Below are 16,328 nucleotides of genomic sequence, written 5' to 3' on the forward strand. Positions count from 1 at the left end.
GCACATCTTAAGAATGCAGGTATTGCTTGAGGAAGAAGGCGGCTAAAGCTTTCTGGTTTTCAGCAAAAACAAATGCATAGCTCTTATTTCTCACGCTTGTGCTAAGAAACTTAAAATTAACAGCTGCCAAAGATAAGAAAAGAAGTATTAATCACCTTTGAAACGTGCTCTGTCAACTTTCCATAGCTGAGCACTTAAGCTTCAGCACAAAGCAACAGGAGGAACAGCCATTTGATGGTGGATCTAGCTCACAGGTGGAGAAGTAGCAAAAAAACCTCACGTAACATGGCTCTCTAAGGCTCACACTGAGCGGATCCAGTTCCCAGCACGGGTCCAAGCTGCGTCACCTTCTGCTCTCCCCCAGAAGCTGGTCACGGTCATCCCCTTATCCAGAAAATGACCCAGCCTTGTGGCAGCCAGGGCATCTCCCACCCCAGGGGACATCCGAGCCAGCAGAAATACTGACGTAAGAGCTGGAAAGTAGAACCTGGCAGATGTGAAAACACAGGATCCGGCCCAGGGTGTTTTACGTGCCAGGAAGCATCCGTTTTCCTTTATGCCTTTTTCACTGAAAACGGGTTGTTTTCTGGAGTCCCTCTGTCCCCAGGGACTGTCCTGGGGGGGGGGCAGCCTCGGAGGCACTGGGGTGGCTGGGAAGCCATCCCAGCATGGCAGCCCTGGTTCTCCAGGCCGTATGCCGGCTGGGACAGCGGCAGGACAAGCAGTCCCTTGCTTCAGCCCTCATCCCACGTCCCTGGAGAAGGGAGGCTCAGGGGGAAGAGGCAACCTGTGTAACCTCAGGATTCCATAACGGTTCGGTAGACGGGCAGCACGCATCACCCCTGCTCTGCCAAGAACTGTGTCTTTTAACCAAAAAGACAATAACTGGCCGTAGCGGGAGAGCTGTGTTTGGTTTCCCGGGGACCCCCTACGACAGGAGAAGATAGGGCTTCTCAGAAGGAGAGCAATGCCTTACCGAAAGCACAGTTCTCTCCCTCGTAGCCCTCGGCGCAGGTGCAGGTGTAGCTGCGAATGCTGTCCTCGCACACGCCGTTGTGCTGACAGGGGCTTGATGAGCATCTCCTGCCACCTGAAAAAACCCCGCGGGAATGGGACAGGTCACCGACGACGACCCAAATTGCGCAGCCCCCCTCCCTGCGCGTGAGTCGCTCGGAGAAGCGTTGCGAAAAAGCAGTTTGGAAGGAAATGGGCGACATCTCACCAAACTGCTCCTCGGGAATAATTTTAGCCCAAGTCTCTGCTTCCAGAGGGGGTCCCACGGCCCCTGGCAGAGAGGCCGGGAGGTGCCCAGGGGCAGAGCCCGCTTCTGGAGGAGGGATGCTCTGCTTCAGGGAAAAGCACTGACTGAAAGTTCATGCGCTCATCATGAATATAATGCACAACTGGTGTTTTAGGTCTCCCATATTAGGCTGATAGGCATTGGATTAAAAAAAGCTGGCGTCAAAATTATACAGCAAGCAAAAAGATAGGAGGAAATCTGGCTGTTACACATCTGTACAATTATTATAGAGCAGCTTGGACACAAGCAAGCTTAGTCTTTCTGATGAACCGAACACTGAAACCAGAGGATGCCTCGCTACAGGTGAAGCACCAGGCAGAGCTGCCAGTTTCCCGTTAAGCTGCCCACTGGAAAGACTCCAAAAGAATTGGGAAATGTTCTCCAAATAACAACTGCTTATGGTAGGCATGAGAGATCAGGGAGCAAGCCAGAAAAGCCTAACCTGAGATATTCTCTCCAACCTTTCTAAAATTTAAAACTTCATCAGAGAGCTTAACTTCAGTCAGCAGGCTGCTGTAATTGATGAAAAGGAAAGGTGAAAATTCTGCCTGGTACTGGGAAAAAAACCCAAACCACCACCTGCTCAGGCTATGGGCACATGTATCTTTTAGCTTTAACAGTACTAAAATACTGGCTTAAAGCAGTTACCACCTTCAGTCCACCTGCCGTCAGGTGCCACCAGCATACCCCAGCACAGTTTAGGTCTCCTGGGAGGGTTTTTGGGTGGGCTGGGGGGGCTCATCAGCAGAGCTGAGCAGGTAGAGGTGAGGAGTGAGGACCTCCAGCAGCAGCGGTGGGGAGCTAGAGGTAGGGAAGGGCTACACCTACAGCCTGCAGCAAGTTAGATGGTGTCAAGCCTCTGAAATGCACACTCAAATATAGGTAAGGAAGCCTCAGAAAATGTCTGGGGTCAGGTAAGGGTCTGTAAGACTAGGAAAAAAGTAAGCTCCTAGCTTTATTAAAGGAGGAAAGAGAAGATTCAAGGAATTATAGAGAAATCAGCACGATTTCTGTTACTGGAAAGCTGCTGGAATGATTAAACGTTTGTAAGCACTCAGCAAAATAAAAAAGTGGTAAGTAACAACCAGCATGCATTTTTCAAGATCAAATAATCCAAACCAATTAAATCTAATTGTATTATATAAGGGACCTAGTGGGGAATCAGTGAACATCACAGAGTAGAAATGTCTCAGATGACATTGTCATTAAGTAAGTGAGCTAGGAAAACAGACTACTGTAAGGAAGGCATGCATAAAAATCTCTGGAAAGTGATATTTAAAGAGAGGTTATCAATGGCTACGTTTATACTGTTAATAAAAGGGGGTCAGGGACAAGTGTGGCCTCAGGCCAAGTGCCCTGACTGCGTACATCCATGCTAGAGCAAGATGCCACTACATCAGCTTTGACTTGACGAGACCGAGGTGGAGCAGTACGAAACGGAGCCAAAGGGTGAGCCAGCAGTTAGGTGAGTGCTCAGCCTTTCTCCCCAGCCCTCTTTTATTCACAGTGCAGATTTACCCACTGTAACCTGGACTATGAGGGGAAAGCAACACAGACACTAGAGGTCTAGAAAATGAGATTTTTTTTGGAAGACAGGATGAAAAAATGGGTTTGTTTGGTGAGGAGGAAAGAAGCCAAGGAGATGCACGGCAACGCTCTTCAAAATGTTAGGAAAGACATCACAAAGAAGGAAACACACACTGCTGTTCTGTAGGAAGACGGGACATGATGGCTTTTAATTACAGCAAGGAAGCCACCCCTGAGGCTGAAGCCAGTAATGCATCCTGATTGTGGCTAAGCTTGTTTGGATGGACCATTCTCAACTGGTTGCCCTTCTCTCTTCATAGACTAGAGAGGAAGCCTGCATGACATGCTTAGTACAAACATCCAATGACTGAAATTAGGAGAAGTTAATCCCACCCTCACAGAGGTAATGAAAGGCCAGGTATTTAGCATCATTCTTCATAACATTTTTATCACTGATGGGTTTCTTCTATGTAACAGTTCCCTGGAGTCAGTGTTTTAATGGCTTCTGCAGAAAATTAATACTAACTGCTGGTTTTGTCACCTCCTTATCCACTGTCTAAACTTAAAATTAGAAAATAATAAAAGCTAAGTCAAAAACTAGAGAAAAACTTAGGATGAGCCATGCAGAAAAGAGGAAGGGAATAGGGCATAGTCACCATAAGCTGGTGCCCCAGGCTCCTTGTTCAGGAGGCATCTAGTTACATCAGCCCCTCAGCTTTTACAGATTTGTTTCTTGCCTTGAAGGCTGCCAAAGGATGATGCAGTGCCAGTGTCCAGAGTTTGCGGACAGCCCAGTAGCTTTTAACACCTATTTATCTCACCCAGGTTTAAGTGCTAGGTTTGTATCATCTGGGAGGTTTTGCTGGTAAAGCTGTGCTGCTCTATTGTATCAGCAAAGCAGACGGTCCCAGGTTGTTTAAGAACAGCCTTAAGTTCAGGAAAAGAAATAGCCTATTTACCATGCTAACCTCTACTCACCTTCAACTTTTATTCGCTTTGCAGTCTTAAATGTTTTTTCCTATTTATTACTTTTTTTAAACCTTTCACATCAATACTTTTCCTCCTGCTTTACTAGAAACAAAACAAATAGCAACTGGGTGTTTCTTGTAGGATAAACTACTAAAAACTCTCAGAAAACCAGCATCGGACTGAATCATAATGTTCATAGTGCGACACTGCTATGAAGGTGAGAAATCAAGAGGCCAGCTTACCGTAGTAGCCATCCCAAAACATTTTCTGGAAAAAAAAAAAATTAATTTTAATTCTCAAATAATATAACCTTCCATAAATATTTTAGTAAAACAAAAACATTGCATGAGAGAATATATGCTGTGGTTTAATGTTTACACAGTTGCACAACTACAAATTCTGCCCTGCCAGCAAAATTTGAATAAGATGGGAGGCAGTTTGCAATCTGCTTATTTTATTGTTTCTTAAGAAGCTGTAATAGGAGGGCCTCTTGTACGAGGGGACTTGCAGTCACTGACCAAGTAAGACTCTATCTATAGGTCCCGCTACTTGCCGGTGCCTTGCTTCCCTCCATTCCAACATCCCCTCGCCCCTCCTCATCCCTAAGGGATGCTGAAGCTGTATTCCTGCGCGTGGTCAGGATGGGACAACAGCCATATACTTTCGCAATGTAAGGTGCAGGACACATCATTTTCAGCAGGGGACTGCAAAAGTGTCAGAGCTGAGCTCTGCATTTCCATTTTGACCACTGAGGACACCTGCTTTCTACCTGCTGTGGTGGAAAGTGCAAAGATTTCACATGGAGAGAATCCGAAACAAATGAAGCAGGCTGTGGATCTGTATTTGACAGTAAAGGACCAAGGCAGTAATTTTTGTTATGCACGCAGGAAAACAAAATACTTACGAGCATTTCATCGTTTTCAAATACTTCTCTTGCTTCTTCTTCTGTACATCTCTCTTCAAGACATTCCCTTTCCAAGCTGCCTTGGAGGACCTCCTCCAAAAGTAGGGAACTGGCACGCCTCTGTCTCTTGATAACGTTGTTTGCATCATCAGCCGATATAAACACTGGAACATTGTATGACAAAATGCTAACATAAGTGCTTAGATTCCTTTCCTTTATATACTTTTACCCCCTTTTTGTAAAGAGAAATCCTTTTGGCTGATTCAGTGTTTCAGCCACATTAAACTTACTTACTGGAAGAGCCCTACTTTCTTAGCCCAAACTCAGCTGAGGAGTCATGACCTTTTACTTTTGGGGAGTGCCTGACTTGCTCCCAAGCAGGGAGAATTTGAAGTCCTTCCCGACACATTTTTTCCCTGCACCAGACACACAGAGCAGCGTTGCTGTGGCACGGCCGGGGAAAAGTATTATCATAAAGGCAGAGGCTATTTTGTAAGACTGCATGGGGCTTTCAGACTCATCAGTAGAGGTGAAAATGATTTGTATTAATTTACGATGATGGATCCAAACTGATGCCCTTCAGTCTGTCTTCACAGGGATTTTTTGCTGAGAAGCAAAACCGTGACATGGCTGAGCTCTCAATCAAATCTCCCTTATGGAGAATAAATAAAAGCTACCCCTCATCAATGCTCAGAAAATTTACAAGGGCTATATCATACAACACCACTTATAGAATCATAGAATCAAAGAATCCTTTAGGTTGGAAAAGACCTCCAAGTTCATCGAGTCCAACCATCATCCATGCCCACTAAACCATGTTCTGGAGTACCTCGTCTATGCGCTTTTTGAATACCTCCAGGGATGGTGACTTCACCACTTCCCTGGGCAGCCTATTCCAATGTCTGACAACCGTCTCAGTAAAGAAATTTTTCCTAATATCCAACCTAAATCTCCCTTGCCGCAACTTGAGGCCATTTCCTCTTGTCCTATCTCCAGACACCTGACAGAAGAGACCAGCACCCACCTCACTACAACCCCCTTTCAGGTAGTTGTAGAGAGCGATAAGGTCTCACCTCAGCCTCCTCTTTTCTCCAGACTAAACAACCCCAGATCCCTCAGCCGCTCCTCGTAAGACTTGTGCTCTAGACCCTTCACCAACTTGGTTGCCCTTCTCTGGACACGCTCCAGCACCTCAATGTCTTCCCTGCAGTGAGGGGCCCAAAACTGAACACAGGACTCGAGGTGCGGCCTCACCAGTGCCCAGCACAGGGGGATGATCACCTCCCTGCTCCTGCTGGCCACACCATTTCTGATACAGGCCAGGATGCGATTGGCCTTCTTGGCCACCTGGGCACACTGCTGGCTCATATCCAGCCGGCTGTCAACCAGCACCCCCAGGTCTTTCTCTGCCGGGCAGCTTTCCAGCCGCTCTTCCCCAAGCCTGTAGCGCTGCGTGGGGTTGTTGTGACTCAAGTGCAGGACCCGGCACTTGGCCGTGTTGAACTTCATACGACTGGCCTCAGCCCATCGATCCAGCCTGTCCAGATCTCTCTGTAGAGCCTCCCTACCCTCAAGCAGATCGACCCTGCCTCCCAACTTGGTGTCGTCTGCAAACTTGCTGAGGGTGCACTCAATCCCCTCATCCAAATCATCAATAAAGATATTAAACAGAACTGGCCCCAACACCGAGCCCTGGGGAACACCACTTGTGACCCGCCACCAACTGGATTTCACCCCATTCACCACGACCCTCTGGGCTCGGCCATCCAGCCAGTTTTCCACCCAGTGAATAGTGCACTTATCCAGGCCACGAGACGCCAGCTTCTCAAGGAGTATGCCATGAGAGACAGTGTCAAAGGCCTTGCTGAAGTCTAGGAAAATAACATCGACAGCCTTTCCCTCATCCACTAGGCGGGTCACCTGGTCATAGAAGGAGATCAGGTTGGTCAAGCAGGACCTGCCTTTCGTAAACCCATGCTGACTGGGCCTGATCCCCTTCTTATCCTGGAGCTGCCGTGTGAGTGCTCTCAAGACAAACCGTTCCATAATCTTTCCCGGTACCGAGGTCAGGCTGACAGGCCTGTAGTTCCCCGGATCCTCCCTCCGACCCTTCTTATAAATGGGAGTCACATTGGCAAGCCTCCAGTCCTCTGGGACCTCCCCTGTTGACCAGGAACGCTGACAGATGATGGAGAGTGGCTTGGCAAGGACCTCTGCCAGTTCCCTCAGTACTCTTGGATGGATCCCATCAGGTCCCATGGATTTGTGAGTGTCCAGACGGCGTAGCAGGTCCCTAACTAATTCCTCCTGGATTAAGGGGGGGGTATGTTCTGCTCTTCATCCTCGCCTTCCAGCTCAGGGGGCAGACTACCCTGAAGGTAACTGGTCTCCCTATTAAAGACTGAGGCAAAGAAGGCATTAAGTACCTCAACCTTTTCCTCATCTCTGGTGGCTACGTTCCCTGTATCCATTAAAGGATAGATATTCTCCTTGGGATTCTTTTTACTCTTAACATATTTCTAAAAACATTTTTTTTTGTCCCTTACAATAGTGGCCAGATTTAGTTCTAGCTGAGCTTTTGCCTTTCTAATTTCCTCTCTCTATGACCTAACAAGATCCCTGTACTCCTCCCAAGTTGCCCACCCTTTCTTCCAGAGATGATAAACTCTCCTTTTTTTCTTGACTCCTAGCAAAAGCTCCCCGTTCAGCCAGGCCAGTTGTTTTCCTCGGCGCTTTGACTTGCAGCACGTGGGAATAGACCGGTCCTGAGCCATTAAGATTTCCTTCTTAAAGAATGTCCATCCCTCCTGGACCCCTTTGCCCTTCAGGACCGTCTCCCAAGGGACTTTCGCAACCAGTGCCTCGAAGAGGCCAAAGTTAGCCCTCTGGAAGTCCATAGCGGTGGTTTTGCTAACCCCCTTCCTTGCCTCACCAAGAATTGAGAATTCTACCACTTCATGGTCACTAAGCCCAAGACGGCCTCCGACCATCACACCTCCCACCAGTCCTTCCCTGTTCGTAAACAACAGATCTAGTAAGGCTCCTCCCCTGGTTGGCTCACCCACCGGCTGTGTCAAGAAGTTATCTATCTTCCACACACTCCAGGAATCTCCTAGATTGTTTACTCTCTGCTGTCTTGTATTTCCAGCAGACGCCCGGAAAGTTCAAGTCCCCCACGAGAACAAGGGCACACGATTCTGAGACTACTGCCAGCCGCTTGTAGAACGATTCATCCGTCTCTTCAGCCTGGTCAGGCGGTCTATAACAGACTCCCAGCACAATATCTGTCTTATTGGCTTTCCCTCTCATCCTCTCCCATAAGCACTCCACCTCGTCATCACAATCGTGTAGCTCTGTACAGTCCAAACCCTCCCTAACATAGAGAGCCACCCCACCAGCGCTTCTACGTTGCCTATCCCTTCTGAAGAGCTTATAGCCATCCATTGCAGCACTCCAGTCACGGGAGTCGTCCCACCGTGTTTCCATGATGGCGACTAAGTCATATCTATCCTGCTGCACGATGGCTTCCAGCTTCTCCTGTTTATTGCCCGTGCTGCGTGCATTGGCATAGATGCATTTGAGCTGGGTTATCGAATCCACCCCTAACATCGGCACGCCGCCCCCAGGCTCATCTCTGGTGCACCTAGTCTTATCCCTTGCCCCCTTCAAACCTAGTTTAAAGCTCTTTCTATGAGCCCTGCCATCTCACGAGCGAGGATTCTTTTACTCCTTTGAGACAGCTGGATACCATCTGTCGCTAGCAAGCCTGGTGCCGTGTAAACCTCCCCATGATCAAAAAACCCCATATTCCACCGACGGCACCAGCCTCTGAGCCACGCATTAACCAGGTGTGTTTTCCTGTTCCTTTCAGTGTATTTCCCTGCCACTGAAGGGATTGAGGAAAACACTACCTGTGCTCCCGATCCTTCCACTAATCATCCCAGTGCCCTGAAGTCCCTTTTGATTGCCTTTGGATTTCTCTCTGCAGTCTCATCACTGCCAACCTGCACAACCAGCAATGGGTAATAATCAGAGGTCCGAACCAGACCCGGGAGCTCCCTGGTAATGTCTTTTACCCGGGCCCCAGGGAGGCAGCAGACTTCCCTGTGGGATGGGTCAGGTCTGCATATCGGGCCCTCTGTCCCCCTCAGAAGGGAGTCGCCTACGACAATTACCCTCCTTTTTCTTTTTTCAGAGGCTGTGAGAATGCGTGGGGCTGCCCGACTGAGCCTAGGCACCTCCCTGGATAGGGCTTCACCTACACCCTGATCTTCATTGACCTGGTCCTCAAGTCCCAGAGCCCCATACCTGTTGCGTAGGGGCAACTGGGAAGGTGAGGGAGACTGGGAGGGGACTCGCCTGCCTCCCCGAGCAGGGACCTGGCTCCATTCCCCTCCATCTCTCAGGTCCCCTCCTGCCTGGTGGCAGGAGGGCAGGGGAACCTCCGCTTCTTGCGGAGCCTCCGTCTGCTGCCCCTGCCTCAGGGCTGGCAGGGTGCGGGCCCACCGATCCATCTCCCGCTCACACTCCGTGATACTCCTCAGCCTTTCCACTGCCTCCTTCAGCTCTGCCACCAGGCTGAGCGGATCGTCCGCCCGCTCACACCCCACACGAGAGGCGTCCCCGCTGCCCTCCGTCACCAGTGACAGCCTCAGGCACTCCCCGCAGCCGGACAGCCGCACGTTTACACGGCAGCCCTGTCCGCCTCGCCACATTTTTCCTAACAACGGCTTTCCCCCGAGTGGTGACCATACCTGGGTCTCCCCTCGGGGCTGATGCCCACCGCTTGAGCAGCCTTCTCCAGCTGGGACCAGGGGAGAGCTGCAGCCCTGCCCGCGCAAACCGCCCTGTTCTCCTGTGCTTGGAAAGTAAACCCAGTGGGGCAGGGAATGTTGTGGGTTTTGGTTTTTTTTTTTGTATTTTGTACAGTGTTTGGGGGCCCAGCACTGCTAGGCACAAAGGTTGAAATAATCGATAATATTAGAAATGGAAAAAGTGACAGCTATAACAACATTATTCTGAAACTGCGTACAAATGTGTAGTTACACTTTTGAAGGATATCCGCTAAGCAACAGGCCTGCATGTGATAATAAAAAAAAGCTTCACGACTCTGTTTTGCATTTTAAAGTGTTATCTGGCACCTCGGTGCACATTTCTGCTGTGCAGCGGTTCCGATGCGTCCAGCATGACTGGCAGTGCACTTCTGCTGCTGCCAGGGGCGTTTTGACCTTCCTAAGCGATCACCATCTTTTTCTTCCTTGCCTAGCTCCTCCTCATTATTTTTGACAAACCATGGAGGATTAATACAGAAACATAAATTTCTTCAAGCTATAACAAGCATGCATCTCAGCCTCTTTCATAGGACTTTCTTTATTTCAGCAGCAACTAGAAATATAAATCAAAATTCTCTTTAGTATCTGGGGCACTCTTTAAGAATGATAAGAAAAGACAAAATATTACCCTGGTGTGAATGATGGTACTTCAACATTACATTGCCTCAGTAACTTACCACAGTTTTTACTTAGCTATATGAAATAAACAGCAGAAATGTAAGGAAAATAAGGGACAGACAGTTCTCAGTGATGGCACCCCGTGCTACAAAGTAAACACAATACAAGGTACAAAATTACTGGTGTTTTTAGAGGAGCAGTAGCCCAAATCAGAATCAAAGCCGCAACAAAACAAAGGCCATACCTGTCTGCTCTGTCTGGAGGAAAAGGGCAGAGAGAAGAAACAATATTTTCCAAGAGCACCTTGCCATTGTTACCCTCTGAGCCCAATGGCCGCCTGCCTGCCTCCCCGCAGCTCTTGGGGAAATGGCTGCACGAGAGATGTTGGAGTTTAAAGTCCAGCTGCTCATGAGAAAACAAAACCGCCAAGGGCAAAGCCTGGCCTCAGTGTCAACACGTGGGGGGGAGAAAAAAAACCAACTCAAACCCCCCCCCGGCTTAGCGGTGCAGCAGTGCTCCTTCTCTTGGTGCGTTGGCTGAAGGTGGAGCAGGTTTGCTGAGAGATGCTCCGAGACTGGGGTGTTCCTCCCAGCCCCCAGCCTTCACTTACCGTAACACAAAACGGGGAGAGATGGGCAGTTCTTTGTACCGTACCAAAGCACAAGCCGGATGATGACTACAGAGATCAATTTTCCAGCGTGGCTCTTTCATACACTGTCCCAAAACATCTGCCAAGGCTTAGCTGTGCTGGTCAAATCCCATCCGCTTCTGGAGCAACCCGGGTTGCTGTGCCATGCAGCCAGCAGCCGCCGCAGCCCTCCTGCCCGGCCCAGGACGAGAGGAAGGATAAACCCATTGGCGTGCAATGGCAATGGTGCTGCAGGGAGGTTTTTTTGGCTCCCAGCATAGGCCGGCTCCTGGGAAGAGCAGGAAACTATTTCTACAGTCAGAGCAACAACCGGTAAAAGGGAAAGTGGTTGTTTTTTTATCTGAGTTAGAAACATAGAGACCATTTTGTGTTTTCATGTCATTAATTCCCAGCTATTATTTGAGCATGTAGTTCTGTTAACAAAGTATAATTGATCTGAGTATTCATGGTTAAAGCCCCAAATAAAATTTCACTTCCCGTCAATTGCAGCTTTTAAAACCAGCTTCAGTGAGTAGCAAGGCAGGCGAGTGAAGAAAACCACGTGCCTCACCAAGGTCAGTCCCTGCCAACCCAGGGCTGATGTTACAGCTCACATCATGGACCCTAATGCCTTCAGCAAATAATTAACTGCCGCATTAAAACTGCATTGTGGGAGGGTTTTCCTGCACAGTCTCCGCAGGGATGTTGTTCCAGAAGTTCACTCGGAGCTAAAACCCTTCTAATATCAAGCTTGATTTTGTTCACAGCCAGTTCATAACCTTACGTATTTATTTTTCCCTCCTTGATATTTCTGCAGAACTAATTAATATAGCTTCCCATCCTCCTTCGTTAACTGTGTGTCAAGCTTGCTTTAATAAATGAGCATATGCAGTACAGCAAGTCCGGCTCCCTTCGGCATGAAAAATATGTCACCACTTGATGTCAGCACAGGACTTTGCAGAACCCAGCACAAAAATGCGATCTGCAGATTTATTTCTTTTTAAAACAAGCTGTTTATATTTTGCAAACCTATGTCAATTAAAGAACTCTTGTAGGTATTCAAATTAGGTTAATATTAACAACACAGAGCTTCAGAAGCTGTATTCTCACCAGATCTTAGTTTACCTAGTCATTTTTTTCTTACTGTCTTGTTTAAAAAAAGTACTTCTTGACTGAGCAGCTGCGTCCTTGGGAACGGGACACAGTGTATTCAATATGTTATGGCGCTGACTTTGCTTTTTCTGTATTGATATCAATGCAACAGGCTTTACATTTTAATTTTCATATTACTACGGAAAGTTGCCTAAAGAGAGGGTTTTAAAAGGGCAGTCCTTTCCTCCCATCTTTCTTTATGAAGAGTTACTGGGATTTCTTTTCCATTCCTTTAATTACCTCAGTAAGCGCATGGAGACGTGTTTTATTAGGGAGTCCCGCACCCCTATTTCCTGCAGCCCCGCTTAAGGATTGCCTCCTGCTTGACGGGTGACTCTTCCCAGCGTGAAGCCTGCACGTGGTGTCAGATACGAAATCTGCAGTTCCTCAGGACGGAGTAACTGGGTTAGTTGGTCCTGCTTCAGCAACTGGTTCCCGTGGAAGCCCTCCCAGCAGCGTGGCAAGCCGGTGGGGAGCGGGTTTGCAGACCAGCTGCCCGGGCAGTGATGGGGACATGATGGGGACGTGCCAATGCCACCCGCTTTGTGCTGCACCCCTCAGCTAGCAAAAGGGGATAGCAATTATTTTCCAGAAAACATCACCCCCGCACTAAGCAAATATTGAAAGCCGACGGCTGGGCTTGCAGACACGTTTCTCCCTGGGGGTGTCCTCCCGCCGAGCGGCACATGGGCACAGCGCTTAGTTGTGCGTCGTGGACGCTGGAGATGGTTCAAGGTGAAGTGGGCTGTGGTTCGCCCACCCCGTGGCAGGAGGTTCAGGCTCACCGGAGCAGCTCCAGCCTCTCCTCTGCTCTCTCTGCAGCCTCTTCTTTTTGCATCAGCCCTCAACGGCTTGCTGGGAGCCCTGGGATAAGGGGAAGCCCACAGCTGCTTGCTGCTGCAGTGCTGGGAGGAGGAGGAGGGACGGGCATGGGGGCCATGAGGAGCAGACCCCTCCGGTGTTGCTTTGCACCGTGCCCCCTGCCCTGGTCCTGTGAGCCCATTGCCAGACCACAGCCCTGGGGGCAGAAGAAAGCAGAAGGATGTGTTTTCTCTGATGTGCGTAGAGATGTGTAAGTAAGTCGGTGGTTAGTGACCTGGAAAAGCTGAACTCTGGGCCCCTGCAAGCCCCTCTGCTCTGAGCCACCTGTGCTAAACCTCCCATGGCTACAGCAAGCCACCTCCTTGTCCTCCACGCCATCAATTTCCATGCAGGTCACTTGTCTCCCGCCAGACAAACTGAAGACGAAAACTGCCCTGTGCCCCGAGTATCGATGGCTCGCCAAAGCCTCATCCCTTCTCCTGAGGCAGAGGAGGGGATCGGGACCAGCCACCCCCTGCCCAGCTGGTCTGTCCCTCCCCATAGGGAAGAGCCCTGGAGAAGCTGCAGGTAAATCACAGCAATCGCTGTCAGCTCCAAAGAGATGGAGAGGGCAGAGTCCAGGCTTTACTGTGGCTTAACTCAGTAATTCCTTTGTCAGAGGGCTGATTTTGGGGACAAATAGGCTGTGGAGCTTTAGGCTATTCTTTGCATAGGGAATATGAAAGGGGAAGCAGCAGATTCAGGAACAAGGGAGAGCATTTTCACCTTAAAGAAGAAACGCTCCCTTGTAGACAACTGTTTAGGAACAATAAAATGGGAGTGCATCCCTCAGCCCCGACTAGACACCAGCTGGTCCAAAACAGGTGACTGTGGGCATGTGTAGTCTTGGTCAAGACCTAATGAGTGACACAAGCTGATCCTGTTTCCATGCCGACGTACAGTCTCCTTGTACAAAGCACGGTTATCAGCATGGATGCTTATAAGCAGCACAGGTCTGTGTGTGTACAGAAGCTACAAAAGTGTCAGCTGAACTTTGCCCGGCCAGCAGAGAGGAAGCACGTCCTCTGCAAAGGCTTAATGCTTAGTGCAGTTAAAATGGGTTATAATTCAGCTAAACAGCTGGACTGTCATCAGCCACTTCTGTTTCCTACCTGCAGGAAAAGAAAAAGCTTTTCTTGCCAAAGCCAAAGTGCGTCACCGTTTCTAAAAGCTGGAGGAACTTGCAGCCGTTTTGGAGCAGGATCAGCACTGTCCTTCTGGTTTGGTTACAGATTGCAGGAAATCCTGGGGGAGCGAGCAGGGGGGAGGAATGTAACCCCAGGGAGTTCTGATGCTCTCCCATGCTGCACCCACAACAAGGACTTGAGCCTAGCCACAAGGTTGTGCAAGTCTCCTGACAGCGGAAACAAAAGCCACCTTGGAACTACTCTGACATCTGCCCCAGCCCTGGCAGTGGTCAAGGCCAGGTCGGATGGGGCTTGGAGCAACCTGGTCTGGTGGAAGGTGTCCCTGCCTATGGGATAAGAAAGTGTTTGGAGTTTAGCTGGAATTCAGACTTTTTAATGCTGTTTCCTGATTCTCTCCCCTGAGGTCGTAGGGCAGCATCCCTGCTGCTGTGTCCAGATGTTGTGATTTAAGGTGTTCCTGTGACCAGCCAGACACATCCTCTGCAACGGATTTAGCAGGAGGGAGGAAAATGGTTTGCAGGTCACTTTCAGAGAATCAATTCTTCATGAAAACAAGAGAAAACTTCCTTAACAGTTCAAGGAAAACTCCTTGACAGCAGCCTTTTGCAATCAAATTAGATATGCAGGGATGGCTCTGCTAGATTTTTCAAGACATTAACAAAAACTTTGCAAATGCAAAAGGACCAGAATGATTGAAAAAAGAAAATAATTTTCCATGTCTAAAACATACCCATTTTGAGCAAGTGGGCTAATGGGTTCAGCACTTTCAAAGTATTTAAAAGTTAAACATCTTCCAGTATTTTTGTGTACCTGCTGTTATTAAATCTTTTGTAATTGGGAAACAAAGCAAAGTATTCTATGTTAGGAATTATAAGCTCATGACAGCAATTTGGTATTAAATTACAAAGGGCATTATAACAAATATCAGACAGACAGAAGAATAGATTAAGATTAATAGTTGCTAATATTCACTTTGAATGCAGGCAAAACCAATGGATTTAAATTCAATGTCAGTATTTATTCATGTATTTAGGCTACTATATGTTAACTGCAGAAAACCTGCTTTTAGAAGAAAACAGAAAGGCAGGATGGAACAGGTGATATTTGAGGGGAAACAAGTGAGATACAACAATCACATTATGTCACTACCACTGAAATTATAATGAGTCCTTGTGAAGTGTATATTGTAAAGGGAGAAGTTTCTGGGGTTCCTACTTGTTTGGATCTGTGTGTTCAGCACATCCCAGAGGCCTTGAAAATAGACACCAATTTTCCCCAATGATAAATCAAACCTGTTCCTTTTTAACAAAATCTCCTGAAGCATGAACGACCTGTTTCAGTCTGTGAGAGAAGAGGAATCTGAGCCCCGATGTAATCACCATTTTCTCATGGCTTCATACCTGCTGGGACACGGGTTTTGCAGTCCCCTCTGAGAATGCACCCACTTGCACAGAACACTTCCATGAGCTATTTTTGCTACCGCACATTGCTCACAGTTGCACAATTTGGTGTTACTTAAATTATGACCTTTAGCTAAGATCTTTCTAGATTTGTTGGCAACAACTCAGGCAAGCCATGTGAAAGGCGTGAACAGTTAACATTATTCTTTAGGCTACTATGTGGCAGTGCAACACACCAGCACTTCCCAAACGTGGTGAAGATGGGATGTGTGTCCCATAGAATGAACTTTAAGCGTGGCTTCGTACCTACAGGAACGCAGGTTTTGTTGTCATTGCTCAGGGCATAGCCAGCAGCACAGGAACATACGGCTCCTTCATCTTCGGTTTTGCAGAACTACTCACAGTTCCCACTGCTGACCTTGCATGCATTTGGTATGACTGCAAAGGAGACAAATGTAGAGGCAGATTACAAATTCATAAAAGCACAAGCAGCTCATAAAACCTCGCTTGCAAACATTAGTCAAACACCCCACCATTTGGGGAAATTCTGTGCAATTCCTGTCAAAGGCCTTAGTAATAACAACAGTTGTAACCATCATTATTTAAAAAATGGTAAGCTGTCAACTTTAGGTAGACCACTATTACTTTACATCTTATGCTGTGTTTCTCAGCTATAACTGGCAGCTCTTTGAGGGCAAAGCAAGGGACAATCCATACTCGCCAGAACAGCCATCATACTAAGGCAAAGATGGACATGGGTGTGGGTAAGAGGCGATAATTAGCAACAGCTGAAGTATCAGTAATAAATGAAGTATTGGACTCTTGGTAGACCCTTGCAATATTCCTTTTCCACCTGTATATGGCTCGTACTACTCACCTTAGCTCAGTCCCTGGCATAGCAAGATCACAGGCAGAATGGGAGAGCTCTTCCTGGCACTGACAGTGTGAGAGCAAGGAGAGGTAAACCAGTCCTAACAGATGCTGTCTAA

At 48.1% G+C, this 16,328-nt stretch overlaps 1 protein-coding gene across 2 annotated transcripts in view; it reads right to left on the reverse strand.

The window, feature by feature from the left end:
* PROZ (protein Z, vitamin K dependent plasma glycoprotein) overlaps positions 1-15,793 on the reverse strand; it is a 19,970-nt gene extending 4,177 nt beyond the window's left edge. The window contains exons 1-4 of one of the 2 annotated variants that reach the window (XM_052773553.1): positions 15,650-15,793; positions 4,701-4,864; positions 4,039-4,063; positions 977-1,090 (exon numbers count right to left, since the gene is read on the reverse strand). In XM_052773553.1, coding sequence (XP_052629513.1) covers positions 977-1,090; positions 4,039-4,063; positions 4,701-4,706 — 145 coding nt within the window. In that variant the 5' untranslated portion in view covers positions 4,707-4,864; positions 15,650-15,793. Of the gene's footprint in view, positions 1-976; positions 1,091-4,038; positions 4,064-4,700; positions 4,865-10,394; positions 10,552-15,649 lie in introns of those variants that run through there. The other variant, XM_052773552.1, reaches the window with a different exon arrangement.
* Positions 15,794-16,328: the final 535 nt, after the last annotated feature.

This window comes from Harpia harpyja, chromosome 22 (genome assembly GCF_026419915.1).
Source record: "Harpia harpyja isolate bHarHar1 chromosome 22, bHarHar1 primary haplotype, whole genome shotgun sequence".
NCBI lineage: Eukaryota > Metazoa > Chordata > Aves > Accipitriformes > Accipitridae > Harpia > Harpia harpyja.